The sequence below is a fragment of the Clupea harengus genome, chromosome 23 (genome assembly GCF_900700415.2).
Source record: "Clupea harengus chromosome 23, Ch_v2.0.2, whole genome shotgun sequence".
NCBI lineage: Eukaryota > Metazoa > Chordata > Actinopteri > Clupeiformes > Clupeidae > Clupea > Clupea harengus.
In genome coordinates, this window is record NC_045174.1 from 5,500,369 (window position 1) to 5,522,742 (window position 22,374).

At 45.5% G+C, this 22,374-nt stretch overlaps 1 protein-coding gene across 6 annotated transcripts in view; it reads right to left on the minus strand.

The window, feature by feature from the left end:
* Nucleotides 1–22,374, minus strand: part of ptprea (protein tyrosine phosphatase receptor type Ea) — a 59,058-nt gene that overhangs the window by 2,371 nt on the left and 34,313 nt on the right. For 2 of the 6 annotated variants that reach the window (XM_031561672.2, XM_031561673.2), the window contains exons 3-21: nt 11,737–11,814; nt 11,036–11,132; nt 10,329–10,402; nt 9,410–9,460; nt 8,739–8,875; nt 7,671–7,761; nt 6,196–6,272; nt 6,030–6,066; nt 5,837–5,934; nt 4,888–5,007; nt 4,225–4,388; nt 2,785–2,920; nt 2,493–2,642; nt 2,204–2,297; nt 1,969–2,045; nt 1,507–1,641; nt 1,201–1,326; nt 782–933; nt 191–326 (exon numbers count right to left, since the gene is read on the minus strand). In XM_031561672.2, the coding sequence (XP_031417532.1) occupies nt 191–326; nt 782–933; nt 1,201–1,326; nt 1,507–1,641; nt 1,969–2,045; nt 2,204–2,297; nt 2,493–2,642; nt 2,785–2,920; nt 4,225–4,388; nt 4,888–5,007; nt 5,837–5,934; nt 6,030–6,066; nt 6,196–6,272; nt 7,671–7,761; nt 8,739–8,875; nt 9,410–9,460; nt 10,329–10,402; nt 11,036–11,132; nt 11,737–11,809 (2,025 nt within the window). In that variant the 5' untranslated portion in view covers nt 11,810–11,814. Of the gene's footprint in view, nt 1–190; nt 327–781; nt 934–1,200; nt 1,327–1,506; nt 1,642–1,968; nt 2,046–2,203; nt 2,298–2,492; nt 2,643–2,784; nt 2,921–4,224; nt 4,389–4,887; nt 5,008–5,836; nt 5,935–6,029; nt 6,067–6,195; nt 6,273–7,670; nt 7,762–8,738; nt 8,876–9,409; nt 9,461–10,328; nt 10,403–10,549; nt 10,979–11,035; nt 11,133–11,736; nt 11,815–12,769; nt 12,871–22,374 lie in introns of those variants that run through there. The other 4 variants (XM_031561670.2, XM_031561671.2, XM_031561674.2 and 1 more) reach the window with 4 other exon arrangements.

The following is a 22,374-nucleotide window of genomic DNA, read 5'->3' on the forward strand; positions in this document are numbered from 1 at the left end:
GAAACATCAACAAAACATCATGAGAATCGGTTTCATAGTTTTGGTTCCTTAAAATCAGAGCTCAGTAGTTGACCAGATATGGTCACGGTGATGGTGATATCTGAGTTATAGCTATGCAGCCTACGTCAACCTGGGACCCTGGCTGGGCCTGTGCCACTTGATAAAGGACGCATGGAAGAAGGGCACCTACCACGGTCTGCACCATGTGCGGCCTCTGCATGCGTAAACTCTTCACAGTTTGGAACACGTCCAGCAGGCCCTCAGCCTTCACCCGCTCCAGGATATTACTCAACGCAATGAACGTACCTGTCCGGCCAGCCCCCGCACTGCAACACATCACCCACACAACACTCATTATTTAGGATGAAAACATACCGCTAGATGTCTCTTCTGTGAGCATGATACTGATGATGCATGCTTACAACAGTGTTTTATAATATGAACAAACACATCAACTCAACCTTAACAATGTCACCAGCTGCACATTTGATGCACTTTTGCTCTAAATCAGGAGTACATTATTTCACATATTTTAACATTGCAGCATTGCTGATACAGAGGTTGAGCAATGAAAATGGGAAATGTGGTAATATTTTCGGTATTGCTATGTGGTTATCTGGAACCAGTACTCTCAGAGATGAGTCACCCCTGTGGAACTAATAACAAGGTGGTAGATCAGCTGTCTCTCTAAACTGCACAATTTCTGACCTTATTTGTCACGGTGTAATAAAACACACTTGGTTATAAATCCAGAACGAGAGAGAGAGACGGGGAGATGTACCTGCAGTGGACAACAATGGGATGGTTCCCTGACTGCTGCTGTTGTTTCTGCACGGCAGCGATGATGTCGATCATCCCTCGGCCCTCCGCTGGGATGCCAATCTCTGGCCAGCCATGAAAGTGAAAGTGCCGCACCAGCCTTGGCTGTTTCTCCTGGATACACACACACACACACACACACACACACACACACACACACACACACACACACACACACACAAATGTATGTAATTTATCATGACAAAAGCATAATATCCATAAAGAAGTTACATTGATATACAGTGGATGTGGGCAGAGTGGGAGCCTGTGCTGGACTCGCCCATACTGCGCACACACTCAATGACTCATTTATAAATCCACATGAGATCCACCGCCAAAGCAGGCGGGGGGGGGGGGGGAGAAGATGGAACGAGAGCCCACCTGGCCATATGTGAGTACCAGATCCCGCAGGCTGAAGGTGTCACACAGAGTGTCCCCTTTAATCTCCACGGTGTAGTCGCCATACGTCACCGAATCCTCCAGGGGCCAGTACTGGAAACACTTATCCTGTAGACAAAGCAAGCAAGCAAGCTGAAGCACTCTGAAGTACGGCACACTTGTCCAAAAGCACACCTGTACACCAACAAACACGGTCTGAAGTGGGTGTGTTTGGAGTGAGGGCTGTATTTACGCCGAGACATGTCCAGGCGTGTGTGTGTGTGTGTGTGTGTGTGGCTGGCGCGGTACCTGCTCCCTCTCCTGCAGCTCCGTCAGCATGACTATAGAGTGACACTTCCACTCCCACACCATCCTCCAGAAGTCGTCCACTGTGTGAGATAGGGGACCCTGGGTGGCAATGAAGTAGTCCTTCTGCCGGTAGCCCTGGGGAGCACAGCAGAGTCCTCAGAAACCACACACCACAATACAGACATGCACACACACACACACACACCACAATACAGACATGCACACACACACACACCACAATACAGACATGCACACACACACACATATATATATATATATATATATATATATATAACACATTCAAACATAAGTATGAGCACACACACACATGCTCACACACACACACACACACACACACCACAATACAGACATACACACACACACACCACAATACAGACATGCACACACACACACATATATACAGTATATATTACAAATTCAAACATAAGTATGAGCCCTTACGTCAATAAAAGAAGCGTTGGCGTAGTCGGTAAACTCCTGACCTCTCCTCATTGACAGAATTACTCTGTTGAAATCATCTGAAAACACACAGACAAAATTAGTCTTTATAAATCAAAAGTTTCGTGGTTGTTTCTTTGTGATTTCTCCTTTCTATTAAGTTTCATGTAAATATGCCAGTGATCAGTGGACATATTGGATGAAATGCCATGAGTGTGTACTATTGGGAGGGCCTTACAGGGGATGATCTGAAGCACTCGGTTTTTCTTCATGTTAGCCGGGAGGTTCCCAGCTCTCATATTCTCCTTCATGATCCGCATGTTTGTGAGTTTCTGAAGAAGAGTGGAAGGAAAATGAGACTGATTCAAAATGTATGTATATCAGTGTGGGCATTTATCAAAAAGTACACTAGGTGGCGCCAAAACCACAAATGTAGAAACACAACAGAAACTGCAGAAGGAGTCTATTGTATCTTAATGTGATGAAATCAAAAGGCTTGTCTGAACCAGTCAGGCATCAGGACGTACTTTGAACTCCTCCTCTAGTCCTACCCTGTCACCAGTGGTCAGGGTGTTGTGCAGTTTGTGCAAGTGTCCCTCTAACGAGGACACATCCAGTTCTGTGTCCCCATAGAGGTAGTACTCCAGCAGGGCCTGGTATATGAACGAGTACTGCATCTGTTTGAGACAGAAGGAGTGATTAGAGACAGAAGGAGTGATTAGAGCAAGGTCCAGTAGTGTTCACAGTAGAGAGGTGTTAGTTCTAGGTATGTCAACTGTCAGCTAATATCATGATGTTTTTTCCAAATGCGGTACTGACGTCTGTTTGAACAAGCTGGGAGCGCTGGTCTCGTATCCGGGACACAAAACCGAAGACATCGATCTTTGGCTCTGCATACATCATCTCAATCATGGCATCAATCACAATGAAGGTGCCTGTTCGGCCCACCCCAGCACTGAAAACAGGAACACAAAAGAGATGATAAAGAAATACATAATAAAGAAATGACAATGTAAAACTGTTCTTTGAGAAACAATTTAGATGTAGTTTGATTAGGTAGCTGCAGAATTAATATTACAAAAAGACAAAAAATACAGTCTACAGTACTGAATGAGTACGGTATGATATCCTGTTTAAAATGTATGTCTAAGTATTCTGAAAGAGGAAGTTTCAAGAGAATGAGTTGTGAAGTTACAACTGGTTTTAAAACATCTCGCTGCATAAAATATGTTGCTAATGGAAATTATGTGCGCTAGAGATGACTCACTAATAAGTAAAAAAAAAAAACAAGCCACAATGACAGTTTGACTAAGAATGAGTAGATACAGGTTTCCCAGTTATATATATATTTTGAAATAGGCCAAATGTTTGTGGACATACACACAGTATATGATCACCATTACAACACTACTGAAAGGTTTGCAAATTGTATCGGTTCAGTAATAGTTATTTCATAAAATGTGGTAAATATAATATAGTCAATAATACTTTGCTCAAATCCACCAACACTATGCCATGGAATAGGGCCTGTTAGCAATGTACCACAAGAGGGAGCTCTGTTACAAGGGAGAGCTATTGAAACATTCCTGAATGGCTCCATTCACAGCTGTGTATGTTGCTTTCAGCACTATGACATTGTTTAAAGGCACAGGTCAGCAGGGCAATGCTGTGTGTGCTAATAATGGTGAAACACTGCTGTGTGTGTGCCAGGGGTTGCTGCTGGAAGCCTGCTACTCCATTGAACTTTCCCATGATGACCTGCATATTTTTGCTTACCAGGCCTTCATGAATACTGGGAGTGAGTCATATCATAATGAAAATCATACAAGCTGCCTTCCATTAGTGGCATTCCATACACACAATGCACAAAGTCCCCCAGTGAGCGTTTTCACTGAGAGGCACAACTCAATGAAGAACAGATGATGGGCATGGCCTAATGATTCTCAGACTGGCTGTCTCTCACAGGCTAATAGACAGCCTCTGGTACACTAATGCACAGTAGGTAAAATACTGCTCTCCAGTGTGACATTGAGGTTCATTAGAGATGAAAAGATCTACCTTTCTCTCTTGGATCTATCCCTACTTGGCCTGTGTAATCCCCCTACACTTCATTCACACTTATTGGGGAAGATATGACCGTGAGATTGTCCAGCACCACAGTACTGGAGTATAGTATAGTACAGTTTCAGTGCAGTGCGGTGATATCCGGTGCCAGAGGTTTGTGTGGGTTCAGAGTGGTGTACACCTGGCCTGGCCTACCTGCAGTGGACCACAATGGGCCCGGCGTAGGATGGGTTGACCTGCTTGACCTTCTTCAGGAACTTGAGCATGCCAATGGGGGAGAAGGGCACTCCGAAGTCAGGCCAGCTGGTGAAGTGCATCTGGGTCACCAATCGGGGAGTCTTCGTCCCATCACTAGCCTGCTGCAGGAGACAAGAGACAAGAGAGTCAGTGTACATCCCCCCACACACACCTGGACTGTTCCCACAGCCTCACACATACAGTCTGTCTCTCTCACACACACACACACACACACACACACAAAGACAAACCCAGTGGCTACTATCTGGCCCTCAGGGTTTGGCTTTGAAGGCGATGAGTCATTGCTAATGTGGGTGCTTAGGGTGGGCTTCAGTTACATTTCATGTGGTTATTTCAGCTCTTGTTCTCACCACTAAACATCAAGGGCAAGCAGGACCTCAGAATGGAGGGTGAGCTTTGATGTCGGAGAGTGGGAATATCAAACCTGACACAGCTCACAGAAAAATCAGTGAATCTAATGTAAAACAATATTCCCCACTGTTCCTGTATTTCTACTGTATTTCAGCAGGTTGGGTTTTGCACATTTTGCACATTTGTTTTGATATTGTTTTGTATAAGCAAAGACTGGACATCATGGAAGTATGTCGCAAACTTACTTACATATTGCACACAAAACTTGCGTATGGTATAGTCCACAAGGACTGTGAAGTCTTCCACGACCACACGGACATTCCCATAAGTCCAACAACCTTGGTCAGGCCAGTACTGGTAACATTTATCCTGGGGAAACAGCAACTACAAGTTCATATCCAGGAAGCTCATTCAAGGGCTATACTAAGCATTAAACAGTGTATGTATTCAAGACATTGGTGTCTGAAACTATTCTCTCTAAGCACATGGGTATTTGTTAAAAGTCAAACTGATTCTGAACACCCCCACTGAAGAGTAAGACACGTAACGGAGAATAAAACAGAGAGAGAGAGAGAGAGAGAGAGAGAGAGAGACAGGGGCACAGTCAGCGGTCTCCCTGTTAGCACGCCCTGATATCCTAAAGGTGACTTTTAAGACACTGCACCGCAAATCAGACGGCTTAATCTGGCCCGCCAGTCAATCAGAATTACGCTGTCTGCCAGAGAGACAGGGATAAAAGCACTTAATGAGAGTTTGCTGACTAATTACGATAAAGCCTTCCAGGGCTTTATTAAGCGTTATTCAATCATTGATTCAGGGGGCAGCACAAAGGCTGATTTTAATCTCCCTCCCCATTCTGGTCTTATTGATTTCTCTTTCTGCCCTGTAAAGCTGCCCGGGACATCACACACACACACACACACACACACACACAGACACACACACACACACACACACACACACACACACACACACACACACACACACACAAAAGCATGGGGGTGAGAACCCACATGGAACCTTTATTGCTGAGAGGAGATGACCTCTGGGCCTGGAGGAGAGATTGAAAGTGAGACACCTAAAGTGCCTGACATTGGCTTTTATCTGGGTGAGAGGCAGAACAAGCCATCCAGTCCCCGGGGCCAGCGCTGTGGGAGAGGGCATCTGCCTACGCATGTGACTGACAACTTCGTCTCACCTCTTTCCTCTCCTTCAAGTTTGTGAGCATGACGATTGTGGCTGCCTTCTGCTCCCAGATCATCCTCCAGAAGTCTGCTACCGTGTCCTGTTTTGGGCCTGAGGGAAAAGGACACGTTCAGTTGGCTGCTGCTGTGGATTACAACATTAAAAAGCCACAGCAGATTTAATGAATCATCTGGCACTGAGTTTACCTTGCGCAGCGATGAATTTGTTCTTGTCTTTGAAGGCCTGTAGACGGGGGAATAATAATGTTCAGTGCTGCTCCATTAAAGGTCAGTGGAACAGAGAGCTCTTTCATAGAGGAGTAACTCATAAAAGTGCTCTGCATTGCTTATCAGTGGTAGGCTGAAGACTTACGTCAATGTAAGAGGCGTTCACATAGTCTGAGCAGGGATCTCCATCCAGCGGAGTGAGCACCACCCTTGAATGGTCGTCTGAAACACATGGAAGAAAAGGCTCTATGTCGTATTTTGAAAAAGGGAAAAGCAATGGTTCATTATGATTTGAGAACTTCACTGGGTGTCAGGAAAACGTGTATGCGGTTTATTCGCAATTCAATCACTAAAACACACGTGTCTTGTGTGTGTGAATATTTGATGCAATCTAATATAACAGTGTCATGTTACCATTATCAATATCGTTCATGGCATTTTCATTTAACATGTGATATCAGTTTTTGTTGTAGGCTAATAAACTGTCATATCATCAGTGAAATCAGTGAGAGCTCAGACAACTGATGAATGAAGGGGATCTGTGAATACGCCGGGTCAAGTAAGTGTTGCTCTCTTCTCGCGGTATCTTAGCGATAGAATGAATTATGAAACACTGTTCATGATCAAAGAATGTATTAATCAATGGCTTTGTATGAATCATGTGCTTATGTGAGCAGGAACATGGCTTTTCTTTGTTTCTATGCGTAACTTAGATTATTAAGTGTTAACGCCACTGTCTGCCTGTGTGTGTAAGCTATATGCGTAAAAGAAGGAACCTTCTGTCCATGTTTGGATGAGGCCACAGGTGATAAGAAGGGGTCGATCTGTGTCTGTCCTGCCATCTCTTACTGAATGCATGTGTGACAGAAAGCGCAGCCGGGAGGACTTAAAAAGACTTCAGTCCGTGTGTGCCTATTTCTGCTGACGTGATATAACTGTGGCATCAGAGTTAGCCCAATCTTAACGTTTATAAACCCTGTGCGATGTTTGTGAAATTGCTTCTCTCTCGTCTGCTGCATCTGGGAGTGGACCCGTGCCTCTCTCTTGCCTGCCGAGACATGAGTGAGCCCGACAAGCCTGTTGTTCTTGAATATAATTATACTTATACACAACTCTGAAGTCCGAGGTAAAGTTGGAGTGTGAATTTTCATCTAACACTTAGTGCGGCTACACATGAATTCCCCTAATAGGCATCACAAGTAGGTTTTGCCAGCTGATCAGGTCTCAGGAATCCCCCAATGTCTATATTAGGCAAACTTCCACATGAATATGGGTTTCATTTTATGAATAGAATAGAATAGAAGAGAAGAGGAATTGAAACAGTGAAAGAAGAAGTCCTGTGAAAGGAGGAGAGGAAGAGCTGCTGAGAGCGATGTTCCCACCTCAGCACAGACACAAAGGCATGACTGTCCAGGAGCGTTAAACACTGCCACTCAACCTGAAGTCATGACCAGACTTAGCCCCCTGTCTGCAGTGAGCCATCATTCACGCAGAGATAGCACAGACACGCTCCTAGTAGCCTGCCTGCGCTATCTCTGCGTGAAGGAATCACAAATCACTGGGGTTATTATGGCAGCTGAACAGGAGCTGAGTGGGAGATCACAGAGGGCCGCCACTCACATGGTAGGATGTTGGGGTATCTGTTCTTTTCCTTGTTGTCTTCCTTGTTGGCCTCCTCACACGTCCCCTGGGTGTAACCTCCCGGCAATGACTAACCAAAACATGACACAGACCAGCATGTTAGCAACACAGTGTGAAACGAGTGCTAATGGGTCTGCTCCAGACTCATTCCTTCACATAACATTATGTTTCACAGCCATAGGAGGGAGAGGAGAAACACAGACAGGAAGAATGCACTGAATGTCACGTGGCCAGCACTTTGTTGGCCGGCATGTATGGTGCTTTGTGTCGTCTCTATAGCCACTTCCTCTCCCTAGGACGCAAACAGGACTCCATTAGGACCGCTCAGCATAAACATCCTTTTCCACAAAGCCTCACATTTTAGCCACATTATTTAATAGAGAGAGGTCCTGATTCACAATCCTGAGGATGATCTGAGCTGGCACGGTCTCCTGCTGATTCACAGGCCCCAGGCAGGAGGGGAGAGGAGCCATGGGGAATAATACCCATGAGTCAGTAACGACAAGACACACACACACGCACACACGCACACACACACACACACACACACACACACACACACACACACACACACACACACACACACACATAACCGCACTCATACGCAAACACAACAAGATCCTCATTTCAGGCCCGTCCTGAATAACAACTATCAGACTGTGAGGGATGGCATCAAACAAGTGTTTTTCAGTGGCATTGTGAATACATTAGGTGTGCACCCATAATTTAATCCAATTCCAGCTTATCACCCAAATTGGAAGCTTGACTGGCTAGAGGCAGATTTGTTTTATTATTTATCAAGGAACAATTGCAGTAATCAGATGTTAGCAAGTCTGAGATTCTTGTCCAAGACACAAACACAACCACCGCCAATATTCAGTCCCTCGTAATAGAAAATGATTATGGATACAAAAGGTCTGGACACAATATGAATACATACATTTTGGATACAATAGTGCCGTAAAATGAAGGAAAAGTGAATGGTCATCTCCAGACACGGTGAAAGAGAGGGAAACAAAGGGAACACGTAAGAATAATTAGACCTACATTAAACTCCTCTCTGAAAAGTTTTCCATCGTCGGCGGAGCGAAGTCTGAACTCCTCTTCTAGGTGTTCTACGGGGATGGGGAAGTAGGTCTTGGAGGCGGACGGGGAGCGGGGAAGCAGGACCACTGTCTGTTGTTCTGCAGGGCATTCAAACCAGACTGTCACACACTGGAATTCACATACGCACCCTTACCTCTGCTAGCTTAACAACATAGTAACACACGCCATTTTGTCTCATATTTGAATAATCAGGTCAGTCCTTTTCACTAAATATAGTCTACTATTAATCAGTCACTACTTAGGCCTTAGAGATTTGGTAAACTGAATCAGGGATACAAGGTTCTCTACTTTACTAGTAATGCTACCACACAAAGAATCATTTTCCATTATGATCTGGAACAACTGAAACAGGAACCAGGTTGGGTTACGGTGAGTCACAATCACTGTCACCATCACCATCATCATCTTCATCATTCTCCTACTCATCACCCAATGTGTGTTAGAGAGATAGAACTCCAACCCAATGCAGCCCATAGCCAACCAACAGTGAGCCAGCACCAAGTCCAGCCCGCTTTGGTTAGGGTCACACACACACACACACACACACACTCCCTTCAGAGCCATGTTAGTAACACGGGGTCCCCTGGCAAGGCTTCCACTAGGGCATATACCTGACAGTGTGTGTAACTCAGCTGCTTGGCCTCCCAGCTCTTTACCTTGATCTACAACATACCCACATACACAGATACATCAACACATACACACATACTCACAAATCTACACACACATACATACACACACTCACAACAATGTCATCATGAAAAGATAATAATAAGAAGCACTGATATCATTTGAGGAGTGAAGTAGTCCATCACTGCAGAAGTCTCTGAATAGAAAAGTTAACTATTCAAAGGTCAAAGGACATGCCGTTCTTTTTGCTCTCTTTTGGATCAGCATGAGCAGCAGAAAAGTAATTGGTGAACCTTCCTTGAAGCGCAGGAAAGTCATGCCATCTCTTGGCACTTGCCATGTACGATTACATAACTGTGTTCCCTGATGCAATACATCTTATTACTTAAAGTCAACGGAGTGGCCAAAAACCATTCAATCAATCAGCAGGTCCTAACGACTTCAAACATGCTCAGACTCTCTCCCATATCTGGGCGGGTATTGCACTTTTCCGTGACCACAAAGTAAACAATGTCTCTGGAAGATTTCTATCAGAGATGGGAGAACATGAGTCCAGCGTGCTTGAGACGAAACACCTACAGTGCAGAATTAGCTATGCGTTCAGGTGTAGGAGACACATGTGTTACTTCTCACAAACTAATCTTTCTATCCTTTTCTTCAACACCACACAAACAGGTCCTGTTCTATCTTGCTACGCTGACAAGTTGACGTTGTACAAATGACATACATTCAGGTATCGTATCTGTGGCGCTTATGCTCCCATTTCTTTCACACATACAAACCACAGGAAGTCAAAGATGACACCTCAAACAAGCCCTCTCTGGATACAGATAATTTGATCTAGCAGTAAACCTGGAGTAACTTACTAAATGCATGGAACATATTAGACAGCTAACTGACCTTGTTCTTCCAAAATGCCATTTGGTATCTTCTTGTCGACACTTGTGACCACCGCCTTCCTGTGGTGTCTTACCCTGGCGTGTACAACAGCGAAAACACGGTGAGGGGAAGAGAGACAGACATTATGACAGACAAACTAGGTTCACTAACTGTTAACACAACTTTAAAAAAAACTTCTGATCACACATCTTACTTTGAAATGACACACAATTTCACCTTACCATCGAAAAGAGAAGCTGTTTTTTCTCATCAGAGGAGAAGGTGTATGGAGAACTGTTTACACCGCTAACCACAGGACAATGAACTTCACACGTTCTCACGCTCTCCCCTTCTGCTTGGTTCTCTGTTTCCTGTGTGTTTGTCTCTATATCTATCTATCTATCTATCTATCTATCTATCTATCTATCTATCTATCTATCTATCTATTCCTTTCCTGCCTTGCTGCCTACCTCTTGCTCTGTCTCTCTGTCTCAGCTTTCAGTTTCAGCTACATGAGAGCATGACTATGGAGTGTGGGTGGGTCTATGTGTAAGTATGTGTGAGTGTCGGTGTGTGTGTGTGTGCGTGCGTTTGTGTGAGTGTGTGTGAGTTCCTTGCCCCTGCCCGCCCTATGAGCAGTGTGACGTAATCCCTAGCCGCGCCCCCTACCCCTGAGCGGGTGTGTGTGTGCTCCACCCCAGCCCCCCCTCCCCTGACTCATGGGCTACCTGAGGAAGTACCAGGCCAGCAGCACAAGGATGACCAGCAGCAGCGAGAGCACCAGCACGGTAGGCAGGACGTGGGGGGCGCTGAGTGGGTGGGTACCTGGAGGAAGAGGGAGAGGCAGAGGGCTCAGGGTGAAAACAAAAGAACAGGAAGCTGAGCTGCACATAGCGACCGCAGCAGTTCACAGCGGCTGAATGGAGGCAATGTCTCGCCCTACCGGTGAGGCTGAGTGTGTAAGAGTGTGTGTGAGAGCATGATCATGTGTGTAACGTGTCTCGTCTGTCTGCCTTTTGGGAGACGTTCAACCAGGCCCATTATTATAGTGGCTGGGGAGACTCTTAGCAATGTTGTGTCTGCTGACTGTCTGCGGCATCACTAATAACTGGTTCCATGGCAACTAAAACCTACACACAGCACTTCTGGTCACCAATAAACAGCACCTACAAGTGCACAATTACAGTTGAATGTAATCCCTACTGGCTCTAAAGTGAAGAGTTAATTACATGCAGTTGAGGATATTGACTACTATCTGTATAGCAAGCCACAGTTTATTTCCCTTATGTAACACTGTGTTAATAAAGCACAATGGTATTGGAGCTAGACCCAGCTACACACACAGGCTGCAGTGGATGGAAATGTTCTTGATAAAGTCATGGTGACATTATATGCACTCTTGTCATGGTCACATTATATGCACTCTTACCCTCTGTTTGGTTTGTCTGGGATGAGTTGTTGCTTGTTATTGTTGTTGCCACTAAAAACAGAACTGGGACCATCGTGACTGCAGAGAGAAAGAAACAAATAAAGTTTATTACAGCAGGCCTGTGAGGGCAGACAACTACGACCACGTTAGATGACCACTAGAGGGCAGCCCCATTCCACACTAGGAAATGGAAACCACCCTTGCTGTTGCCGTGGCAGCACAGTGAAGCCATGTGGGTGTAGACATGTGAATTCATGTCAAGCATTCTTCCTCAAGGCACATTCATTTTTATTTTGCACTTCTCTCTCTCTCTCTCTCTCTCTCTCTGTATATATATATATATATATATATAATTATATAATATAAATACATATAATAACATTACATTTTCTTGTGGAGTTTGTTCGACTGCCATTTTTGCACCACATCAATACAGAAAAAATTATCTCCATTGACACAATAAACAATATACACAAGCTGTCCGCCCACCCCACACACAAACACTGGCATGGTGTCTGCTGCCCAAAGTCCAAACCAAACACAAAAGAAAGCAGCGTTCAAATTTCACCACTGAACCACACACTTCTACTTACAGGAATGTTCCTTCATGTTTCACATTACTGTGAGTCTCGCTTCAAAGCCATTCCTCCCTCACCAAACTCTGATTTAAAATCATAAAAATGTAATAATGTACATACATTAATATGTATACTACACTATCACATGCATGTCAGAAAGCAGGTCTGATCATGTGCCATCATTCATTCATGAGTCCAGCCCATACTGCTGAGCTGTGTCCTGTGTGCTCTCCTCTCCTCTCCACTCCTCTGCGGAGCGTGTTTCCCTAGCATGAGTTCAGTCCATGCACAGCCAGGCGTGGTGTTAAAGAAATGCATTAACATGTCATTAACCGCACACAAGCCACATGTTCTCAGCTGGGCCCAGAAGCCTCTCTGTGCGAGACGATCTCATCTGGATGCATCATCTGATTCAAATTAAAACACATGAAAGGGTCTGTGCCAAAGCTGCTTACCTACTCCGCCCACTGTTATGACACGGCTTAAGCCTGCCAGCTTCATCCCTGCATTAAGCATATTGTCTGATTTGACACATACAACTCTCACACATCCATAGCCTACTCCTCCTCCTCCTCCTCCTCCTCCAGTGAGAGTGAGGGAGTGAGCCAGAAGTGTGAGCTGGCGTGGCTTGTCTCTCACTGAGGGAGTGGTCTGCTGGCTGACCAGCCTGGCGGGGGTCACTGGAGCAGAGAGGAACTCAGGCCAGAGAGCACTTGTCCTACCCCAGCTATCAGCACGTTCACAGCGCACAGAGGTCACCGGAGACCGCAGCCTCTGGACTTCAGTGCAGACTTTGAAGAGTTTCTTTAGGGGGTTTTTGGAGCTTATAGTAGTCCTTCTCTTTTGTATTCTTTGATCATTTGTTTATCATTAGACTTATTGCTCAATTGGGTTTTTAGTGCTTGTGTATAGAAAACCCAGACATATTAGTTAACCTCACAGTACATTTCGGTTCATTTAACCCTAACCCCATAAATGTTTCCATCAATGATTTTACACCACCGTGACCTTGTAAAACAAATATACAAAAACCACACCCATACACAGAGAGACAAAAATTCACACAGACTCACGCACACACACACACACACACACACACAAGCACACACACACTTACACACCCTTACACACAAAGGGGAAGGATTTTAAGACACCAATTGAACTGCCCAGTCAAACATCACTCATCGTTATAGTTTAACTACAGCAGTCAAGTCCACTTTCCTCCAACAGGACGAGAAGCACGCCTGCAAACCGGACAGTGTGCAGCAGACTACAGGCCATACTGAGGAGACCAGCCTCTCGACACATTGGAGTTTTTGTGGACCTTATCAACATCAGGTCATCACTTATCATTTTCACCTACAGAGAGTCATATTCTAAACAAACCTAACAAATGTGATTTAGCTAAATTAATCTCATCAAAACTAAATTAATTTGTTACATTTGTTAAACTGGACCCAGGGAAAGCCCAGCAAAGTAGCAAGCAGTGTCACAGGCAGACTGACACCACAAGCATTAGTTGACCAGCACTAAGATCTGCAGAATGTGAGGTCAGAGTACACACATCGCTATCTGTGAAACAGCAGTACAGTCCCTCCCACTTCCTGTCTCTTACTATTTTAGAACTTGAGGTTAAACACAAGCATCATGATATAGAGATAGATCTTTCATTTCTGCTACTGGTGTTTCAAGTGTATTTACTGCATGCTACAAATCATCTTTACCCATGCAGTCCATTGGGTTTGGGTATGGGTATCACATCTGACACTCCCACGAGATGTGTAATTCCTCCTTTTCATGCTTGACAGACTGAAATCATGAAAGACATGTTGGTTATTTCCCCACAGGAATGCACAATGATGCGAGCATCTCCCTTCATCCCAGCAGCCCCTCCTGCAGTCATTAATAGATTGCCACCAAATACATACATCCTGGCACCCTATCCCTTCAACTCAGCCCACCAGAGAGGATGCTGGGAGAATTCTAATGAGGGAGGGAGAGAGAGTCCCCTCCCCCCACCTCCGCCCCCTCCTCCTCGTGCCGTCCCAGTCACGACGCTGTTGTCACATGCCTGAGCGAGGACACTTAAATGCTGGGGCTGCGGGCGACATCAGGCCCAGCCGTGCGTGACGCAGGGACATGACGGGCGCTGGCCGTGGGAGAAGGGACACACGGCCACACACACACACACAGATGGACACAGCCCCATGTTTACAGCCAGGCACACACAATCACAGAACTCATGTTGAGGGCTAGGCCCCTAAGGGGTTGCTTACAGGCACATTGGGGAGTGTTTCTAGAATGGGGGGAGAGAGGGGATGCATGCAATCAGCACCCAAGGCGTAGCCCTGAGGCACTACATCTCCCAGAATTCTGTGTTCTCCCTACAGCAGCCCTGAAGGATGTGCTCCTCTCAGCTTTGTGGTCTGGCCCGATCTGCTCTTCTGCTCAGGGGATCCTGCACACTACCGACCACATCCTCACACGATCATACACAAGCTCAGCAATCCCACTGTCTTATCATCTCACTCTTTTATTTCGGTCTCTCAGTGTCACACGTTATTTTGATGCTATCTTTTAGTTGTATTTTTCCAAGAGAGTCAGCCCGGGTCATTGGAGCTGACTCACCCTTTGTCCTTACTCAAGGGAACCCAAGCTGTCAGTGCCTCATCAGAAAGTCCCCATGTGTTGCCTCTCTGTCACAACATGGGTATCCACCCCTGATTGTAACACTAATGGGCCGTGTCACTTTTCATATTACCCTATCACGTATACACAGGCCTGTCATCCTTAAGCAAACATTTGGGCTCCACGCCTCCTGTGGGTGATCCACCCCTCTCTGGGCACATCTCTCCTCCCTTCACCACCCCTCTCTGGGCACATCTCTCCTCCCTTCACCACCCCTCTCTGGGCACATCTCTCCTCCCTTCACCACCCCTCCGTCTGCATGGCATGTCTGCAAAATGGGTCACAGGATATGCCCGCAGAGGGCTTCCATTTCCGTACACTGAAAAGACATTTGCGCGCCGCCTCGGGTGGCACATTGTCTCTGGCAGTGCCATTCGTCTGGTGCGTCCCAGGCTGCCCCGGCGCAGACAGCCTCCAGAGCCTCCAGGTCACCGTGCCCTGAATGGAGCGCAGGGAGGAGGAATCGAGCACAGGACACATCTCACCAGCAGCGGCTGTGGAAAGACACTAAGCAGACACTCTCCTCTGTCTCTACTGCTGTTTTCAGATCAGTTGGCACTAACAGGCGGCTATGATTAAATAGCCACTATGACCAATTGAATCATTCATGCCTATTAGCCTGTTAGTTCAGTTAAATTATCAATGGACAGAACAAATACTTACTGAATCGAAGGCATGTTAAGAGAAACTGATATACCCAGGGTAAGAAGAATGATATGTGTAAACAAGTGAGAATTGGAAGTTGATGAGACAGCCATGGCGAAAGCTTGCCATAATGATAAGGCACTACAGACATAACTGCCACTGATTACAACCCCCAAGCAGTTAAAGACCTGTTTACTGAAGTTCACGAGAGCAGGCTAGCAAAAAAATATCATCATTCAACCGATCTCTGGCCGCGCCAAAAGTTTAAGAGGAGCTTTTTATCACAGTTTCACTCAGCGTGCTGTTAGATTTCCAACATATGAAAACACTCAGCAAGCGTTTTTAACAGCTGCTCTGTGTCACACCATGTCCAAACTCTGAGAATGTTGTGTTTTTGTGTCTGTGTTATGTTGGACTGGCCCTAAAGCACCCTATCAGTACCACTATCTACAGGAAATCATCTCTTTCTGTCAAGTTTTATCCACAAACACAAACCCCACAACCAGGCTTCAGAGAAACCTAAAAACAGAGACAGACACGAAAGAGCTACTTGAGGTGAGAGCAGAAAGCAGCACACTGTTAGTGACTAAACCTCAACGCTTGCATGGCAATAATGCTCAACAACAACATAAAATAGTTCCTCTAATGACTGCTGTAATTCACATTCACCCACAATTCATGTAATTAGAAAAGTAATTAAACTCTTCTCACATTGAACTCTTTGAGGAGAACACTTAAAAGTCTTTGAAGATATATGACTGCCACTGTAAAGTATGTCAGCACACAGTCTCATATACAGCGGTGGAGTGTGTGGTGGCCTATTAATATCTCCTACATCTCTGAGAAAAACCTCCACCAGTAGCAGACCATTGCAACTTTCTATCTGTCAGGAAACAAGCCACCACAAACTCAACCTGCAGGCCCTCAGTCATCATTAGTGAAATGCCAGAGCCAGCACACCTTGGGCAAAGTCTCCGGATTCTCTTGCAGTATGCAGTGTTGAGGACTTCCTTCCCTTGTCAGGCCGCTCTAGCAGCCAGCTCCGCAATTAACACCCTCTCTGCTTCTTCGATCTGCCGTTTCGTGTGCCACTCTTTAATTAGCAACTCTCTCGACGAGAACGAGCGTGTTGTGAGTTAAAGGATGACAAATTTACAGAGGGAAAGTGGGACAGCCTCACAGCGCAGCAGTATCTGGAGTGTGGTGATGAGTGAATGTGTTCTGCTTGCAGACAAACAGACACACACACACACACACAATAAATACATGCACCAACACAGCACAGAGAGATACACAGAGAATAGATCATCCCATCAAAGAGATAAGCAGAGCTCAGTTGAGGCAGAATTTGATGAATGTTTACTCTGTCTTCCTTTCCATGCAGCCCCCCTATAACCTCCGTGCTCTTTGGCTGCAGCAGGATGACAGGCCAGCTCAAAGCTGACAGGTTTACTGGGGCATTCACTCAGAATAGCTGTGAGAAAGGCCCTAACATGTGTGAGTCTCTGAGGGACTTGAAAGCAGACCATACAACAGTAAAAGACAGAAAAGTCTGTAACGGGGCTGAAAATCACAGTCCAGTTCTTTCTCTCTCTCTTTGTCTGTCTCTAGGCCCTTTTAAACAGCCTGTTCAAGGTGGGAATGTTGCGCCATTATTCAGTCTAGCCGCTCTATATAAAACACACAAACACGCCATATTGATAATGGTGTCAAATTGATTGAAGCGTGTTCAAGCACCAGAAGTGTTTTTGGTTGTTATGTTAACCCTGTGCCCCGGACGTTCTCCACGTTCGTTCTCTCTCTCTCTCTCTCTCTCTCTCTCGCCTCTCTGCTTCTGCTTTTACAGGCTGTTTAGAGAACCTCTTGAGCGGGGCCACGTAGCCAAAGTGGCATATTATACACCCTTGAGGACTTGTTAGCTGTCTGGAGAGCAGTTTTCTCTGCAGTAGGAGCTGAAGCTTTTTACCACGGTGACCACCATAGCCCCTGTAACCAGGGAAGTTGTCCTGGGCCCAGCCCATGGGGAGGCCTGGAGAGAGTGTGATCCTAACTTAGAAATGTTGGCTATTAATCGGTGGATTATTTAGACAAGTTTTCAAAAAGTGTTTGCATTATTTGTTTTGAATATATGATGCTTTCCATCAATTCATTTATCAAAATGTAGCCCAAACATGTCTCCCTTTTATGCTGAAAAATAGTTTGGTTTTAAGGGTAACCATATGTTAATTCATCCACAACTTCTTACAAAATCGAGCTATCAGAACGTCAACTCACAAATCTGGTGCTCATCAGCATAAAGAAAATAGTAAAAAAAAATGACATTTTACAGGCAATGGAGTGAATGTCTAAGTTCCAAAAACAAGACAAATATGCACACAGATCTTGTGCTTGAACTTAGTTCCTGGGTCAGGGAGTTTACACTGTACTGGGCAAGTACACAGGGCTTAACTATGAACTCAAGCCCAAGCAACAAGCCCAGCTCAGGGCCACAGGTCCAAGACACCAGGTCACAATGAATGGTTACTACTGTTACAGTTCTGTTGATGCTAGTTATGGAGCTAGCTTACCTATCTATTTAAATAACAGCATCCTTATCTCGGACCCCATTTGCAATTATTGTCACTAATAGATGTGCACTGTCTGGCACTGTCTTCCTATTTTGACTCCCTTTCCATTAACACAGTACAGTATGGCCATAATAAAGAGAATTTAATAATTTCTTGTGTTTTGCTAGCAATTTAGCTCCATTTAGTCTGTCCATGGAATATTGTCCAGTGGAAGTATGGCTGCAATGTTTGCCGCTGGTTACATGGCCCATAGTGTAGATGAATACGGAGCTCTAGCCCTGGTGCTTTGTATCCCAGGACCAAGTTCCTGGGCTTAAGTTCCAGGGTTGAAGGCCCACAGTGTAAACTTGGATAATGTTGTTCTACGTTTGCCACATTAGTCAACATATGGTCCTTATCATGTGGCTTACATCGGCTACTACTGGCTCGCCACTACAGTAGGCTATTTGTAACTTTAAGTGAATATGTACCATCTGGCTAAATACGAAAAAAAACAGCTTGCTAAGTTAAAAACTAGTTGTGCTCTACTAGACAGATTTAATGGTTGGACACTGCTTTCAATAGGAGCCAGCTGGTGAAGGATCTGAACTTTAAGGACCTAAAACATGACTTTGCTATCAAAAAGGTGCAGCAGACGGCAACATAAGGGCGTACATTCACAGTGATTTTAGGGGCTGAGGTTGTGTTTTACTTTTTACATTCACTCACTTAGCCTACATGTGTCATTGGCAGTGGTTTGTGTTTTACTACATAATGCTGACTTCAGATTTAAGAAGTGTTTGTCAACAACTCATCATTTTGACATTTGCTGACTTTGAATGCTGAATTTGGAAGTGATTATTATCTTATGAGTTAATTGGCTAAGCTGCTAATGTGATACCATTTTTTTATTCAAGTTGACATAACAATCAAGCATGGCATTGCATGGCAAAGCATGTCAACAGTGTGGTTTACTTTAATTGGTGTGGGGGCGGGGGCCTGCTGAAACAGTTTTGTACCCCAGCCCTGGCTATCAGAACACTGGCATGCTGTCTAAACACACACGCTGGGCCGGCATTATGCCCGTTTTGTTTTTGTTCAGTGTAAACAAGCGAAGCAGTCATAACGAGAGGTTTTCTTAAGGGCGATCTCTAGATAAGATCTCTGTTTAAAATGGGCCGCTGCCATGTTAAGCCGCCGTCCCTCTCCTAGACGCCTCCCCTGTCCTTCTTTTTCTTCTTTGCTCTTTTCTCTCCTTTTCTAGATGAGTTGCTCTTATTTTCTGTTCTCTTTCTCATAACAGGGCCCAAGGGGGAGAGGTAGAACAGTACAGACCTGAGGCTTCTATTTAAAGGAGCGCGGGTCGCCGTGTCCTGCCTCAAACTAGTTGAACCGGAGCACCTCCATCTGCTCACAGGCTTGAGCGTATCTCCCCGCACGCTGACCCATTTGTGGGGAGGTGGCTGGGCTCCATGTTTTCAGCCGCAGCATCCGATCACAACAAATTAAATTAGAGGGATGCAGGGATGTGCCCCCGCCCTGGCGGCCTAACCCCTCCAGCCCTCTCCGGCTGATGGGATTTGATATCGGCCCGCAGATGAATTAATGCATTTGCGATGCCGCATCTTTTGGGGACAAACACATGGACACACATGCCATTAGCATAGATTAATCTCTCCATCCCCATAGCAGAAATGAAGCGCAGTTCGCTCTCCCCTTATCACACTGCAGCTGGACCTCTGAGGAAGGCTACAAGACTTGCAGGCTATATGACTGAAGGTTGCCAGAAGAAAAAAAAAAAGAAAAATTGCAAGGGAAGGGAAAACACACACACACAGACAAAGCACAGGACTGACTGCCAACATCAACGCAGCACCTCACTGAGCATTCCCATGGCAACCTGTGGACTGACAGCCCATGCACTCTCGTTATGGAGCGAGTCAGACGGAAGGAGTCCTCCGAGGGTATTTATCAGCACTGACCCCTCCACCGACCCAGGCAGTGCAGACAGTGGAAACTCTGTCTCAAGCCCCTGCAGGTGTGGGAGATTTCAAACCTTGCTGTATTTCATCGGCGAGACAGTCCATAAATTGCTGTTTTCTCCCTCTCTCATATACTCCCCCCCTCTCTCTTTCTCTCTCTCTCTCTCTCTCTCTCTCTCTCCGTCACGGGCCACAGGTGTTGTGGTATAAGCCGGTGGACAGAAGAGACATGGGTTGAGAACGAAAATGTTGACGTCCAAATTAAATCTCGTTTCTCATTTCTTGTTGCTGTTGTGAAAGCAATTTCATTTTTGAGCTGGCGTGAGTCTCCCAACAGAGACAGAAGGTCAATACCGCCACTTCATTACTCCCAACGTCCCCTGCAGTCTCGCTGTTGAGATATTTATTTTTAGATCGGTTATGAACTTTACAATATGCCTTTACTCAGCACATGAAACCAAATGCCTTCACACTGTGAGTACACGAGATATTCCAACAAGATCATACACCACACAATACACAATGTTCATAACAGTCATCTTCCACCAAAAGAGGGGATCAGTGGAAAGCTGTCTACAGCCCAGAGTTAGCTCCCCTTCCCCTGCTGTTTGTACCACTGCAGTGGGGGCAGAGGTTGGCTAGACTCTGCAGAGCGCCACGCTGGACATCTCAGCCACTCACGGCGGCCATTAATCAGCTCCTCCCTCGGAGCCCAGCGCCACTGCCGCCGCCTCCATGGGGACGACCTTGGGCCCCGGCGCCCCGGCCCCGCAGATTTACTCCCAGCATCCATCACCCTCGGCGGGGGAAGTGGAACATGTCCCTGGGTGAGCACAGGCGTGGATGAAAGGCATGCTGATGACTGGCAGTGGTACTGATAGATAAGGAAAAGCCCTGTGACATGACAAAGACTGTCTATGAGAGGCACCATGCTAACTACAGCATGCATAAAAGGCAGCACAAATTGGAAAGAGACTTCCAATAGCAGAAAACACTGATGAAATACAGAGCCCTGTTGTGAAACAGCATGCTATTACAAAGTGGGGGCACTTGCAACAGGTACTGTTTGAGAAAATGCTAACTTGTGGCATCTGAAAAGAGCACATATTGAGTAATGAGTAGCCGCGTGCAAGAGTAAGTGTGCTAATGATAGGCTGTGATCAAGCGTCACTCAACATACTGACAAAAGAATGTCAAGCAGCCTTTTAGAACCCACAGCACAATCTTGACATGAAATGTACCGATCTGATATGACATAGTAGTATTTCTCATAGTACTATTTCTGAGATATATGTATTCTAGCATGTACCATATATACCGTCATGTGCTAGCAGCCCAAGCTATGATGCGGTATAGCCAAAAACCTTCCTTTTAGTTTAGAATTCATTGGAGAACTGTCTCTGAACTGCTCTAACCCGTGTGCTGCGTTCTGTGAGAACAGTGACATCCAGCGTTTTCAGTGATTTGGCAAAAAGGGGAGAAATGAGAGATTAGTTGAGCTGTTAATCCCTGCAGGAAAAAAAAACAAAACACACACAGCAGCCGCAGAGAACATGATCACATTTAGAGCGGCTTCAATAATATGAGAAAGCAAACAGGAAATCAGAGAGAGAGAGAGCTCCTGGCTACTGTTCACTACATGTGAAATCCACTGTCACATTCTTGTGACGCATGGAGACAGTCTGTAATTAGCGAGTAAATATTTACCCAAATCTGGAGCTTACACATACTGACAGCCTGCTATAGCTGATCCTCACACTTGGACTTGAGTGTGTCTGTGTATCTTTCTGTGAACATGTGTGTGTGTGTGTGTGTGTGTGTGTGTGTGTGTGTGTGTGTGTGTGTGTGTGTGTGTGTGTGTGTGTGTGTGTGTGTGTGTGTGTGTGTGTGTGTGTGTGTGTGTGTGTGTGTGTGTGTGTGTGTGTGTGTGTGTGTGTGTGTGTGTGAATTTAAAGACTATTTCTTTCTAGGAGAGTCTATGGAGTATCACATGGACATGAACATAGCTGTAAGCCTTGATATACCCTTGCATGTGTGTGTATGTGTGTATGTGTGTTATGCCTGTGTACGTTGTGCGTGTGTGTGTGCTTCAGTCAGTTATCTCTTAGGAGGGTCACTGGCTCTAAATCTGCCCTGATCCACAGATTTGCATGATTGCACGCAGCTTTATGGAAAACCACAGAGACACAACACACTTTC